This window comes from Pseudophryne corroboree, chromosome 2 (genome assembly GCF_028390025.1).
Source record: "Pseudophryne corroboree isolate aPseCor3 chromosome 2, aPseCor3.hap2, whole genome shotgun sequence".
In the NCBI taxonomy this organism is placed as follows: domain Eukaryota; kingdom Metazoa; phylum Chordata; class Amphibia; order Anura; family Myobatrachidae; genus Pseudophryne; species Pseudophryne corroboree.
The window spans coordinates 481,206,098-481,220,911 of record NC_086445.1 but is presented as its reverse complement, the minus strand read 5'-3'; the positions used below and the strand labels follow the sequence as shown (position 1 = coordinate 481,220,911).

At 46.4% G+C, this 14,814-nt stretch overlaps 1 protein-coding gene across 1 annotated transcript in view; it reads left to right on the top strand.

Moving 5' to 3' along the window:
• Positions 1-2,436: 2,436 nt before the first annotated feature.
• The window catches only part of NXN (nucleoredoxin), a 272,207-nt gene continuing 259,829 nt past the window's right edge, over positions 2,437-14,814 (top strand). The window contains exon 1 of the mRNA XM_063953861.1: positions 2,437-3,008. Coding sequence (XP_063809931.1) covers positions 2,676-3,008 — 333 coding nt within the window. The 5' untranslated portion in view covers positions 2,437-2,675. The remainder of the gene's footprint in view (positions 3,009-14,814) is intronic.

The window sequence follows — 14,814 nt, the reverse complement described above, 5'->3', positions numbered from 1 at the left end:
CAGGACCCCACTAGCCCTTTGGGGAGACAGAGGGAGAGTATGCCAGCACACACCAGAGCGCTATATATAGATATAGGGACAACCTTATATAAGTGTTTCTCCCTTATAGCTGCTGTATTGTTAATAACTCGCCAATTAGTGCCCCCCTCTCTTTTTTACCCTGTTTCTGTAGTGCAGGACTGCAGGGGAGAGTCAGGGAGACGTCCTTCCAGCGGAGCTGTGAGGGAAAATGGCGCCTGTGTGCCGAGGAGATAGGCTCCGCCCCCTTCTCGGCGGCCTTTCTCCCGCTTTTTGTGAAAATCTGGCAGGGGTTAAAATTCATCCATATAGCCCAGGGGCTATATGTGATGTATTTTTAGCCAGCCAAGGTGTTTCTATTGCTGCTCAGGGCGCCCCCCCCTAGCGCCCTGCACCCTCAGTGACCGGAGTGTGAAGTGTGCTGAGAAGCAATGGCGCACAGCTGCAGTGCTGTGCGCTACCTTGTGGAAGACAGGATGTCTTCTGCCGCCGATTTGCCGGACCTCTTCTTGCTTCTGGCTCTGTAAGGGGGCCGGCGGCGCGGCTCTGGGACCGAGCTCCAAGGCTGGGCCTGTGATCGGTCCCTCTGGAGCTAATGGTGTCCAGTAGCCTAAGAAGCCCAATCCACTCTGCACGCAGGTGAGTTCGCTTCTTCTCCCCTTAGTCCCTCGATGCAGTGAGCCTGTTGCCAGCAGGTCTCACTGAAAATAAAAAACCTAAACTAAAACTTTCACTAAAGAAGCTCAGGAGAGCCCCTAGTGTGCACCCTTCTCGTTCGGGCACAAAAATCTAACTGAGGCTTGGAGGAGGGTCATGGGGGGAGGAGCCAGTGCACACCAGGTAGTACTAAAGCTTTCTATTTGTGCCCAGTCTCCTGCGGAGCCGCTATTCCCCATGGTCCTTACGGAGTTCCCAGCATCCACTAGGACGTCAGAGAAAATAAGTTTTAATTTAGCGCACTTGGGAAACTGTTTTTTTTAATCATATACGTATATATATATATGGTATATGTGTATATATATATATATATATATATATAGTTTGCAGTAGGTCCGGCACTCACTGTTACTTGTAATAGCTGTCCCTGTTGCCTTCCGTGGATGCAGCTAACACTGCCATGTAGAGAGAGGTGAATGGCGGCACTCAGGAAATAAAACGCAGACACAGCCACTTGTTTAAACCAACGTTTCAAAGCTGGTGCTTTTTCGTCAGGGCAAACATTCATTGTCCTGACGAAAAAGCACCAGCTTTGAAACGAGGGTTTAAACAAGTGGCTGTGTCTGCGTTTTATTTCCTGAGTGCCGCCGTTCACCTCTCTCTCTCTCTATATATATATTCAGTGGTCGAAGTGGGGCGGTATACGGCGGTATGGTATACCGCTACTTCTTTCACTGACCCGGAAATGAAAAAGTGTGCAGCAGGAGGCGAGGGAAGTGGCCATCCTGCTGCACATGGTGCTCCTGTCCCTGCTCGGCGGCTGTGTAGAGCGCTGTACTAGCTCACAGCCGCTCACCGCCACCAGCCGCCCGCCGCTCACCCGCAACAAATGGCAGTCAGAGGGACTTCACCGCACCAAAGGCCTCCTTATCACCGCTGCTGCCCATGGGTGCCTTCGCCGACCGCAGTCTCTCCCTGTCGTTACTGTCCCTGTCCCTACTGTCACTCTCTCTCTCCCTGCTGTCACTGTCGTCACTCCGTCGTTACTCTCTCTCCCTATCGTCACTGTCTCTCCCTGTCATCACTCTCTCTCTCCCTGCTGTCACAATTTCAGCTCGTACCGTGTGCTATAATGTGAATTTCAGCTCGTACCGTGTGCTATAATGTGAATTTCAGCTTGTACCGTGTGCTATAAGGTGAAAGGGGCACCAGTACTAGATAGTATAAGGCAGGCATGTTCAAACTGTGGCCCTCCAGCTGTTGTGAAACTACATATCCCAGCATGCCGTGACACAGTTTTGCTGTCAGAGAATGCTAAAGCTGTGTCAGGGCATGCTAGGATGTGTAGTTTCACAACAGCTGGAGGGCCACAGTTTGGACATGCCTGGAATAAGGGGTTCTACTACACTGGACACGCCCCCTTTTCGGTGACCACGCCCCGGCGCGCACATAATTTCGTCCTTCATTTCTCCATACCCCCACTTCAAAATTTCCACTTCGACCACTGTATATACTGTATATACATACACATATACCCGTGGAAACCCCCCTGAATAAATCCTGCGTTTGCCCCTGAGGTCACACCTATGAATGTACTCACATAAAAGTAAGTGGCACTGTGTATCAGGTTAATAAACGGCGGTCATTTCCAGTGACAATAAAATATCTGTGATTACAGTCTAAAATCAGGGACTATCCCTGAGCATCACGCTGGACAGGAACAGAGCACAGCCTTATGATAGTAACAGAGTGCAGCAGCACCCAGATGGCACTGCTCGCATCGCCCAGCAGCACTGATCTCCTCCCCTCCTCCCCTGTGCCCATGTGCAGCCGCCGCCGGCTCCCGTCCGCCGCAGCAGCCAATCGGCTCAGTGCAGCCCGGACTGTCTCTGGCGCAGCTCGTGTGGCGCAGGCGGCTCACCCCCCACCCGGCCGCCGGGGAGCGCGTCTGTGAAGCCGGATCCAGCGCACAGGAGAGCGGGGGTGACAGGCCGAGCAGTATGTCAGAGCCCGGGTTGGCAGGGGAGAAGCGGGGCGAGCACTCCGGGTTGCCGCTGCTGGAGTTGCTGGGGGAGAAGCTGGTGACTGCGGAGCGGGAGGAGGTGGATGTGCAGTCCCTGGGATCCCGGGTGTCACTGCTCGGGCTGCTGTTCGGCTGTGGGATGAGCGCCCCATGCCTGCAGCTATTACCCGGCCTCAGCGACTTCTACTCCAAGACCCGGGACCGCCTGGAGATTATCTTCATTTCTTCAGACCCCGACCAAAAGAAATGGCAGCTCTTCCTCAAGGACATGCCCTGGCTGGCACTACCTTACCAGGAGAAACACAAGAAGGTGGGTGAGGGGGGAGGGCAGCAGCAGCCCTGTGCATGGAAAAGGCTATGCCTGGCATGTGTGATGCTGATTGTTAACTAGATATGGACACATCCTGCTGGACCATGTACAGCTGTAGTAGCCATGGCACATGCCAGTCTGACATATGACTGGCAAAAGATGGGCAGCTAAAGTATCTTATGCCCACCTAACACATACATCCACCAACCTTATTCAGTGATGGCTAATATAATGGCTAACCCATGTAAGGTGTGATGTTGCAGATGGGTTGGTATGAATCCCTCTGCCAGGCTGCAGTCTCTGTTTCCTGTTGTGATGCCTATTTTAGTATACAGCAGCATTCCATTGAGTCCCTGTATTGTACTGGCCTGCTCTCTCTGTGACGCTCTGGGAACTACTTGTTTAAACAAATTTTGTGAGGCTTCGTCATTTCTTTGGTTCAGCGCCATTTAGTATTCACCATTTTAAAATGGCTTAAGTTGACCTTTTGAATGGGAGGACGCAAATTAATTGTAACCTCATTGGTCAAAACTGTCATTTGCAAAGAGGTTAGATGCTTGGGAGGGCTCAGAGCTATAATACACTGCATCCTTCTTAGCGCAGTTTTAAAACGGGGACAGTTTTTTTCCATATTTAGAGGCCTATTTATTAACCACTTAACTGACGTTATTTTCCCCACAAAAACACCCAGAAATTAAGTTCAATAAGTCTATCTAATAAAATATATAAAGGGAGTATTTTACACCCCCCCACCCCCCGTGTCCATAGGCCCCCCTTTCTAAAATAACTTCCATCCCCTAATGTAAAAAGCATCTTGTTTTTGCACGCAACCTCCTCCCTACCTTATAGACAATGTTTTTTTATTATTATTATTGTTTTACCCCCTCCAACATTATTTATCTTTATTTTATCCCACCCCTACTAGTTATAAATCACCCCCAGTGGGTTACCTCCCACCCCCATGGGCATATACACCCACCTCCCCCCTTACATGCAGCGCACAGCAGAGCGTGTGTCTAGGAGGACTGATGACCAGTCCCCCCTGCTGCATCTGATCTCTGCAGAGATCAACCAAATTGTGCTGGGAGAGAAACTATTAGGTCCCCTTCCCGCACTCTGATCCCTGGCTTTTGCGATCCAGAATGCCGACCACACAGCATTCTGGGGCACGATTTCGGCAGTGATGTCTGAGAGACCCCCACTTCTCTGCAGTGCGTCCGGGGAGCCCAAAGAGATGTGTTTTGCACTTGCGCAGAACGGGTCTCCTAATCTACAAGCCAGGTATACAGCCGGGTAGCGTGTCGCATGTGATGTGACCTGGCCAGGTAACGTACCCCTGGTTCTTGTCGCTTTACATGCGACTAGCCAGGCAAGTGGTTAAAATGTGCAGCCAAGCTAGGAGTGGCCATCAATGAATCGATCATCAATGATTTTTTAACCATCAGGGAAAAATAATGATTCTTCCGCATGCTGGTGTCTGACATTGGACCTCCGCAGCTGATATTTACCATCTGTGAATATACATTGATGGGAAAACTAGTTACCATTGGTGTTAGACCATCAGCGGTCATCCCTAGGCCAAGCCCCAAAAATGATCATTCCTTATTGCTGCAAATTTTGCTTTCTGAAATCGGACTCGGACTTTCTTTTTTACTTACAGTAGTGGTTTTACTTCCTTAATAATGAGTCAAAGCAATTCTTCCATGTGTAAATGTAGCAAATCCACTCTTTAGCAAGTTTGCGCTTTAACTTTTAAAACATGGGGTTAATTTATTAAAGCGCAAGGCTACAATGTATCTTGGCGGAACGTTATTGGTGACCTAATATTGGGAAATATGTGCAGATGCAGGAACACAAGTCTCCATTGAGAACTTGGGCTGTATTGGATCTGCACCTAACTATTGGTACTGTCTTAGGTTTTCAGAAGCAATTGTTTCCTACTGTATACATTCATTCCCAGCAGAGCTATGCACAACAATGTCAGATTCTTGTAAGTGGGAAACTGAGTCTTGTAGTAATGTAAATATAGACTTTTACTGATGCTGCTTTCAGATCGCTAATGCCGGATCCCACCTGGTAAGAGAAACGTGTCCTTACCGGGTGGGATCCGGCATTTGCGCTCCTTTGCTGGCTTTCCGACCCGGCAATATACCGGGTCGGTTGCCATAGCAGCGAGGGGTGCAGCAGCAGCAGGGGCGGGGGGTGGAGGCGGCGCTGGGAGATGAGCTCATCTCCTGCGCCGCCTCTCCCTATGCTGTGAATGGGAGCCGTGTCGCATCGAAACGGCTCCCATTCACACTGCACCTGACCCGGTATTCAACCCGGTAATAACCCTTCTTTTTTACCGGGTTGAATTACCGGGTCAGGTGACCCGCTAATTCAGCAAAGGAGCTTTCACATCGCACACTGACCCGTTTCGACACGGCAATATGCCGTGTCGATACCGGGTTATTTGTGCGATTTGAAAGGGGTAAGCGTGGGGTTTTAAAAAATAAATTTAGAGGAAAATATAAGCTGTGGTAATGTCAGTTGAGTATTTTGGTGTAATTCGGTTTCTGCATTTTCATGGAGATTTGATTTTGGTAAGTTTGTTCAGAACAAGAAGAATTCATACTTCAGGGTAGAACCTGTACTGGAGGTCACAATTGCACAGGTGTTTTATTTCTAGAATGTTACACAAGCCAGTTCACACCTTCATTTTTTTCCATCCTCGTTTTACGCAGTTTGTTGCCTTAAAACTGATCCAAAACCTAATAGTTATTTGGACAGATCAAATGTTGGTGCTGCAAGTATGGTGAGTTTGTGGGGTATTTTATCTCATAGTATTAAAGTAATATTAAACTGGTACATAAACTAACAAATTTGTGTGAAAACAGTTTGACCATCGTTTAGTTAACTTATGCATGAAAAAAAAAGAATGTGTCCCCACCCACACCCACTCTGGTTTTTTGTAGCATAACATGGCTTCGGTATATTATACTGCTGGTCGGGATGCCGGCAGTCACATGACCGTCAGCGGTATCCCGACAGTGAAGATCCCAACTTCAGAGGCGGTAAGTATTTTTACCGTCCCCTACCCTAAACCTAACTCTTGGAGGGTGGCGGCTGTGGTTAACCCCCTGAGGCGTGGCGGCTATGGCTAACCATGCCCCCTAGTGCCTTACCCTAACCCCTCCTAGTGCCTAACACAAACTCTCGCCCCCCCCCCACCCCCACCCCCAGGCTCTAACACTAGCCTGTACCTTGATACTTACCTTCGGGATGTAGGCTGTCAGTCTTCCGGGGGGCTGGTCTCCCAAGTGGTGTCTGAATTCCAGCATCTGTCACATGACCGCTGGCATCCTGTCCACCAGGATGCTAAACCCATCCCAATTACATAGTCCTTAAATCTGATCTGTAGTAGAGACAGTTAATATAAATAAAATCTGAAATGTCTATTTGAAAGCTTTAAACATTCAGTTATATAATTGGTGCTTGTTGGTTATATGGGTGTCAATTCAAAACAATAGACTTTATCCAGCTGTCATTATAAGGAATGTTCAGTTATGTTTCCTCTAACAGACCATGTGAGTGGTGCAGAAGGTGGGAAAGGGACTGCACCAAGATGAGTGTACTGTAATCTGTGACCCCCCCCCCCCCCCCCACAAAAAAACATGGATAATCTAATGCAGTGTGTTCTGTAGCGCTGATACATGGATAATCTAATGCAGTGTGTTCTGTAGCGCTGATACATGGATAATCTAATGCAGCGTGTTCTGTAGCGCTGATACATGGATAATCTAATGCAGTGTGTTCTGTAGCGCTGATACATGGATAATCTAATGCAGTGTGTTCTGTAGCGCTGATACATGGATAATCTAATTTAGCGTGTTCTGTAGCGCTGATACATGGATAATCTAATGCAGTGTGTTCTGTAGCGCTGATACATGGATAATCTAATGCAGTGTGTTCTGTAGCGCTGATACATGGATAATCTAATGCAGCGTGTTCTGTAGCGCTGATACATGGATAATCTAATGCAGTGTGTTCTGTAGCGCTGATACATGGATAATCTAATGCAGCGTGTTCTGTAGCGCTGATACATGGATAATCTAATGCAGTGTGTTCTGTAGCGCTGATACATGGATAATCTAATGCAGTGTGTTCTGTAGCGCTGATACATGGATAATCTAATGCAGTGTGTTCTGTAGCGCTGATACATGGATAATCTAATGCAGCGTGTTCTGTAGCGCTGATACATGGATAATCTAATGTAGTGTGTTCTGTAGCGCTGATACATGGATGCAGCGTGTTCTGTAGCGCTGATACATGGATAATCTAATGCAGCGTGTTCTGTAGCGCTGATACATGGATAATCTAATGCAGCGTGTTCTGTAGCGCTGATACATGGATAATCTAATGCAGTGTGTTCTGTAGCGCTGATACATGGATAATCTAATGCAGCGTGTTCTGTAGCGCTGATACATGGATAATCTAATGCAGCGTGTTCTGTAGCGCTGATACATGGATAATCTAATGCAGCGTGTTCTGTAGCGCTGATACATGGATAATCTAATGCAGTGTGTTCTGTCGCGCTGATACATGGATAATCTAATGCAGCGTGTTCTGTAGCGCTGATACATGGATAATCTAATGCAGTGTGTTCTGTAGCGCTGATACATGGATAATCTAATGCAGCGTGTTCTGTAGCGCTGATACATGGATAATCTAATGCAGTGTGTTCTGTAGCGCTGATACATGGATAATCTAATGCAGCGTGTTCTGTAGCGCTGATACATGGATAATCTAATGCAGCGTGTTCTGTAGCGCTGATACATGGATAATCTAATGCAGCGTGTTCTGTAGCGCTGATACATGGATAATCTAATGCAGCGTGTTCTGTAGCGCTGATACATGGATAATCTAATGCAGTGTGTTCTGTAGCGCTGATACATGGATAATCTAATGCAGTGTGTTCTGTAGCGCTGATACATGGATAATCTAATGCAGCGTGTTCTGTAGCGCTGATACATGGATAATCTAATGCAGCGTGTTCTGTAGCGCTGATACATGGATAATCTAATGCAGTGTGTTCTGTAGCGCTGATACATGGATAATCTAATTTAGCGTGTTCTGTAGCGCTGATACATGGATAATCTAATGCAGTGTGTTCTGTAGCGCTGATACATGGATAATCTAATGCAGTGTGTTCTGTAGCGCTGATACATGGATAATCTAATGCAGTGTGTTCTGTAGCGCTGATACATGGATAATCTAATGCAGTGTGTTCTGTAGCGCTGATACATGGATAATCTAATGCAGTGTGTTCTGTAGCGCTGATGGGAAACATACACGTGAATCTTTGATGGTGTCATGGTTGGATAGCTGTTATGTCTTTGACACTGTGCGAAAGGTGGAACAGAATCCCGTCTTCGTCAGTTTGGTGAGCAGGCAATAACTGGGAATGTCCAACCAATAATAATTGATTATTGGTTGGACATTCCCAACTGGTTACATAGGAATTATTAATCCCTTTGAGGGGGGAATTCAATTGGCCGCATGATTTTAGCTTCCTGGTTTTGTGCCCAGAGCTATTCATTCATGTCCTGTTGTAAACCTGCAGCTAATGCTCAGTAAGCCATAGCTCCCTGGTTAAGTGCCTGGAGATATGCAATTAACTCTGTGGTATCAATGCGGCTAGCCCCGGAAACACTAGTTAATGTGGACATCTGTTCACACCTTGGAAAGGGTGACAGCAGAAATCTGCATTTAGTGCACCCTAAGGGGTAGTTGTAGTCTTATCATGGACAATAATTGAATAGCTATGGGCACTTAACCTGTGAGCTAAAACCCTATGGGAAGATTTGCCACTAATTGAAACGCCCCCATTAGTACAAGGTAAGCTTTAATGACATAAGGAACTAGGAAATTGGGCAAGTCCAAAAACAGGAGAGAATTTGCATTTGTTATACAAAGTGTGCGTTCTATTGTAAAACAAAATTTGCTTTGGGCTATTTAGCAGCTTTCATCCTTTCACACAGGCAGGTGTCCTTTGGAATGTTACTGCTCAGTAAATATGGGTTACTATGCTGCAGTTAATCAGTAACGGTGACAAGACATTGTGGCTTGGCATTTATAGTGGAGGTATTTTTTTTTTTTTGTCCCAAATAAAAGTGGTTACAAAAATAAAGGGGGAAAGAAAGGAAGTCAAGCAAATTGCATAACCAGGATACAGTTAATATACCCTCTGTCGGGATTCTGGTGCCAGAATCCCGACAGCTGTCATTTCACCGACATGTAATCCCGACACCCCACCGGTATTCCCACTTGGTTGGTGGGTCCACGCCACCATTCGTGTGGGAATAGAACCTGTGGCAAGCGAAGTGTGCCACCGGTCCCGATGCATGGCGAGCGCACTCGCTCTCGGAATAGTGGCAGCCGGCATCCCGTCTTCCGAGATATCATATGTATCCCGCATAGCCAGAGGGCTGAAGCACAAATAAGTGTTATCAGAGGTGTTTTTTATAAAGTAGGAGAAAAAAATAATCAAACCCTGTATGACCTGATAATTTTTTTTTTACATTTTGTTAATATAGTGAATAATTATGGTGGCATGGGTTAGATCTTCAATCTCTTGCAATGAAGCTGCTGGCAGGATATGATGTTTTAAGTGCTTAAACATAAACGTTTTGGTGTTTCCTTGTAAATACAGAAATTACAACCATATTCTTTGCTGTTTCTAATTGGAAATTTTATAAAACATGTGTACTAACTCCCCATGGACCCCCTCCCCATATAGCAGAGGTTAGGGATCTTGTTACAGTTTTAACTGTAATCTGTTATGTTCTCTCTTGTACCTGTGTTGTGTTAATCTGGGTACATACTAGGTGATATTTAAAAGGATATCACTAATTTTCACCATTTTAAGTGTTATCGTTTGTAATATAGTCCAGTGCGTATGCACAATATCGTTAATGATGCGTGCTTCCACGGGTCGTTAATGAGGGCTTCTGTCGTCTGTACATGCAGGTCAAGTTTGATTATGTAATTGACAATGCATGTACAGGACAGAGGCAGGATGACGTCACTGAACGATACTGTTAGTGATATCATTCAGTGTGTATACACTACCTAATTTCCCGGGATGTCAAGGGGAAACACTGACGTTATCGCTCATGGAGCGCATCGTCTAGTGAGGTTGGTATTGGTATCCCGACAGTTGGGATGCCGGCTGTCAAAATATAGATAGTGGCATCCCAGTGTTAAAAATACAGACCTAAAATAATTAACCAAGCTAACCCTGATCCCTTACGCCCCTAGCCCTAACCCACCTTTCCCGCAGCCTAAACTTAACCCAACCCCCCCCCCCCTACCCCGGGGTACCTAACCCTAGCGCCCTTTCCCCTGCTGCCTAACCCTAACCTTCCCACGTGGGTGCCTAATCCAACCCTACCTCCCCCCCAACGGGCTAACCCTTCCCCCACAGCCTAAACCTAATTCCTCTGTGGTTTACCTCATTCGGGTTTCCGGCGGTTGGGATCCCGGCGTCGGCATTCTGAGCAGTGTCAGGATCCCAGTGTCAGCATTTTGACTGCTGGTATCCCGTCTGGATCCTGTCTATTGTGTCAGCTCATTGTAACTAGGTAACATAAATACTCTATGCAGATTGGTGCATTCACTCACAATGGAGTTCGCAGGGATTTCTCTAACATTCGCTTGAAACATGAACATTTATATTTGATGGCTTCTATAAATGACTAATTATTGACCTGAGCAATTAGATCAGAAAGTTTCTAAATTATCACTGTTAAATAGGAAAGAAGTAAGATGGATGAATGCAGAGGAGTTTAATAAAATACATATATATTTGTATTTCTTTTCAGAACTGAGTTGAGAGATGAGTAGTTTCAGCAAATAATTCAGTTTAATTTACATGAAGTGTATTTTTTTAAATGAAATATACATATTCTACTTTGTATAAAATAAATGAGTAATGAAATCCAAATGAGTAATTGGAGAATAACCTTAAATTGAAGACAGAATAGTGGATTTATTAATTAAATGTGTCTAATGCTGTGGATAACAATAGATTGCAGGGTAGATACGGGTCTGTGAAGTGCGCTTCAACATGGCTACTGTAAATTGTCACTGTTTACATTGGGGAGGCCTACTAGACATGGAAGAAATTCCAAATATGTGACAGAAAATTGGAACACAGAATTTTAGTGCAGAATGTTAATGTAGAAGTTAATCCTTTTTGTATGTAGGAAGAATGAGGTGCTTTTTTTGCCTTTTTACAGGAACAAAGCGCATATTAAAATAACCTTGCCCACCTGTTTCACTCTTCAGCTCCCTTTAGATCTTTGGCCGGGATTAGTGTTTAGTACAATTGCTATGTTATTTTGTATCACCCGCTCAGCTGTTTCTTTCTTATGTACTGTTTGTACCATGATGATGATGATTTTTTTTTTGTACCTGTAAGTTACCTTTAACATTAACTTAATGTGTAGTGGCCCTAACTTTAGTTTCAAGTATCCCATTATCTAAAATAGATTCTTATTTATTATTTTCTATTATTCTAATGCTGGCTGCACAATATACATATACCTGGCTGATCAACTAATATATTGGCTGATTGGCATGATAATTGGAAAACCGCTTCAAGCACTCCTGCAAAGGTCAGATCGGTGTTTCCGACCTTGCAGTCCCGTTCAAGAGATGAAAGGGAAAGTACACACTGAGTAAAACAGTGCTTAGCATGTACAGGTGCACACCAATCCGGTAATTGCTTCGTCAGGTCGGAGTCTTTATTAGATTGCCAGCACTTGTCAAGTAGTGTGTACCCAGCTTAACTCTCATTGCTTTCTCAGCAGAGAACAATGTAGATAGAACTGTTCACTACTGAATGAAAAGGTTATCAAAAAATGTACTGAGATATTGACTTACCATGATAATAACCTAATTACATAATTTGCATGTTCTCCAAATGTTTGCAAGGGCTGTTTCTGTGTGCTTCATTTTTGTTCCACAGTCCAAGCACATACTGGTGTGTTAATTGACTTTTGATACACAGCTGTGTCCTCTCTAATCGTTGCTTCAGTCATGTTAAACAGCCCTTCTAGTCGTGAGTGCGTTTACTAACGCCGGGCCTCTTTTCATGTATTTCTCTAACGTTCTAGAGGATGCTGGGACTCCGTAAGGACCATGGGGAATAGACGGGCTCCGCAGGAGGCATGGGCACTTTAAGAAAGACTTTGGACTCTGGGTGTGCACTGGCTCCTCCCTCTATGCCACTCCTCCAGACCCCAGTTTTAGACTGTGCCCAGAGGAGAATGGGTGCACTGCAGGGAGCTCTCCTGAGTTTCCTGCTTAGAAAGCATTTTTGTTAGGATTTTTTCTCTTTTTCAGGGAGCACTGCTGGCAACAGGCTCCCTGCATCGAGGGACTGAGGAGAGAGGAGCAGACCTACTTAAATGATAGGCTCTGCTTCCTCGGCTACTGGACACCATTAGCTCCAGAGGGAGTGAACACAGGTTCGTCCTGGGCGTTCACCCCAGAGCCGCGCCGCCGTTCTCCTCACAGAGTCAGAAGAAACGAAGACAGAAGACGTCTCAGGCGGCAGAAGCCTTCGGTGCTTCACTGAGGTAACGCACAGCACCGCAGCTGTGCGTCATTGCTCCCATACACCTCACACACTCCGGTCACTGTAAGGGTGCAGGGCGCAGGGGGGGCGCCCTGGGCAGCAATAAAACACCTCTCCTATGGCAAAAGTCTATATACATGTACAGGTGGGCACTGTACATGTATATAAAAGAGCCCCCACCATTTTTTAGTAAGTTTTAGCGGGACAGAAGCCCGCCGCCGAGGGGGCGGGGCTTCTCCCTCAGCACTCACCAGCGCCATTTTCGCTCCACAGCACCGCTGAGAGGAAGCTCCCCGGACTCTCCCCTGCTTGACACACGGTGAAAGGGGGTTTTAAAGTAGAGGGGGGGGGGGGGCACATTATTGGCGTTTATACATTAAGCAGCGCTACTGGGTAAACAATCTGTGTTTTTCTCCAGGGTTATATAGCGCTGGGGTGTGTGCTGGCATACTCTCTCTCTGTCTCTCCAAGGGACCTCAGGGGGAACCTGTCTTCAGAAAAGAGATTCCCTGTGTGTGTGTGTGTGAAGTGTGTCGGTACGTGTGTGTCGACATGTTTGACGAGGAAGGCTCACCTAAGGAGGAGGGGGAGTGCATAATGGTCAGGTCGCCGTCGGCAAAACGCAGACACCAGACTGGGTGGATATGTGGAATGTCTTGAATGCAAATGTAAATTTACTGCATAAACGATTAGACAAGGCTGAAGCTAGGGATCAGTCAGGTAGTCAGACCATGCCTGTCCCTGTGGCACCAGGACCTTCGGGGTCTCAAAATCGCACCAGATCACTGACACAGATACCGACACAGATACTGATTCTAGTGTCGACTATGAGGATGCAAAATTACAGCCAAAGGTGGCGAAAGGTATTCGTTACATGATTATTGCCATTAAAGAGGTTTTGCATATCCCTGACACGAGGGTACACATGTATAAAGGGAAAAAGCCTGAGGTCACTTTTCCGTCCTCATTTGAACTAAGCGACTTGTGCGAAAAGGCTTGGGAATCTCCAGATAGGAGACTACAAGTTCCCAAAAGGATTCTTATGGCGTATCCCTTTCCACAAAAGGACAGGATACGATGGGAATCTTTGCCGAAGGTAGACAAGGCGCTGACACGCTTATCCAAGAAGGTGGAACTGCCTTCTCAGGATACAGCTTCCCTCAAGGATCCTGCTGATCGTAAGCAGGAGGTTACCATGAAGCACATTTATTTTACACACATTCCGGTACTATCGTTAGACCGGCTATGGCATCCGCCTGGGTGTGTAGTGCTGTCGCAGCATGGACAGATTCCTTATCTACGGAACTTGACACCCTAGATAAGGATACCATTCTAATGACCCTAGAGCATATAAAAGATGCTGCTTTATATATGAGGGATGCTCAAAGAGACATTTGTTTACTAAGCTCCAGAATAAATGCTATGTCTATTTCTGCTAGGCGACTCCTGTGGACCCGAACGCTGGGGCTTCCCGGGGGGAGTCAGCTCAAGTGGGGGCACGTCTTCGATTTTTCAGCCAGGTTTGGGTTCACTCACAGGTGGATCCCTAGGCTATAGAGATTGTTTCTCAGGGATACAGGCTGGAATTCGAAGACGTTCCTCCTCGCCGGTTTTTCAAATCGGCTCTGCCAGCTTCCCCGTCAGAGAGGGAGTTAGTGTTGACTGCAATTCAAAAATTGTATCTTCAACAGGTGATAGTCAAAGTTCCTCTTCTCCAGCAAGGAAAGGGGTATTACTCAACCCTGTTTGTGGTCCCAAAACCGGACGGTTCGGTCAGGCCCATTTTGAATCTAAAATCCCTGAACTTGTACTTGAAAAAGTTCAAGTTCAAGATGGAATCGCTCAGAGCGGTCATCGCCAGCCTGGAACCTGGAACGGGGGGATTGGATGGTGTCCCTGGACATAAAGGAGGCATACCTTCATGTTCCGATTTTCCCTCCTCACCAGGTGTTCCTGAGATTTGCAGTACAGGACTGTCATTACCAATTTCAGACGTTGCCGTTTGGGCTTTCCACAGCCCCGAGAATTTTTACCAAGGTAATGGCGGAAATGATGGTGCTCCTGCGCAAGCAGGGTGTCACAATTATCCCATACTTGGACGATCTCCTCATAAAGGCGAGATCTCGGGAGAAGTTGCTGGACAGCGTGTCGCTGTCGGTGAGGATGTTGCAGGGGCACGGCTGG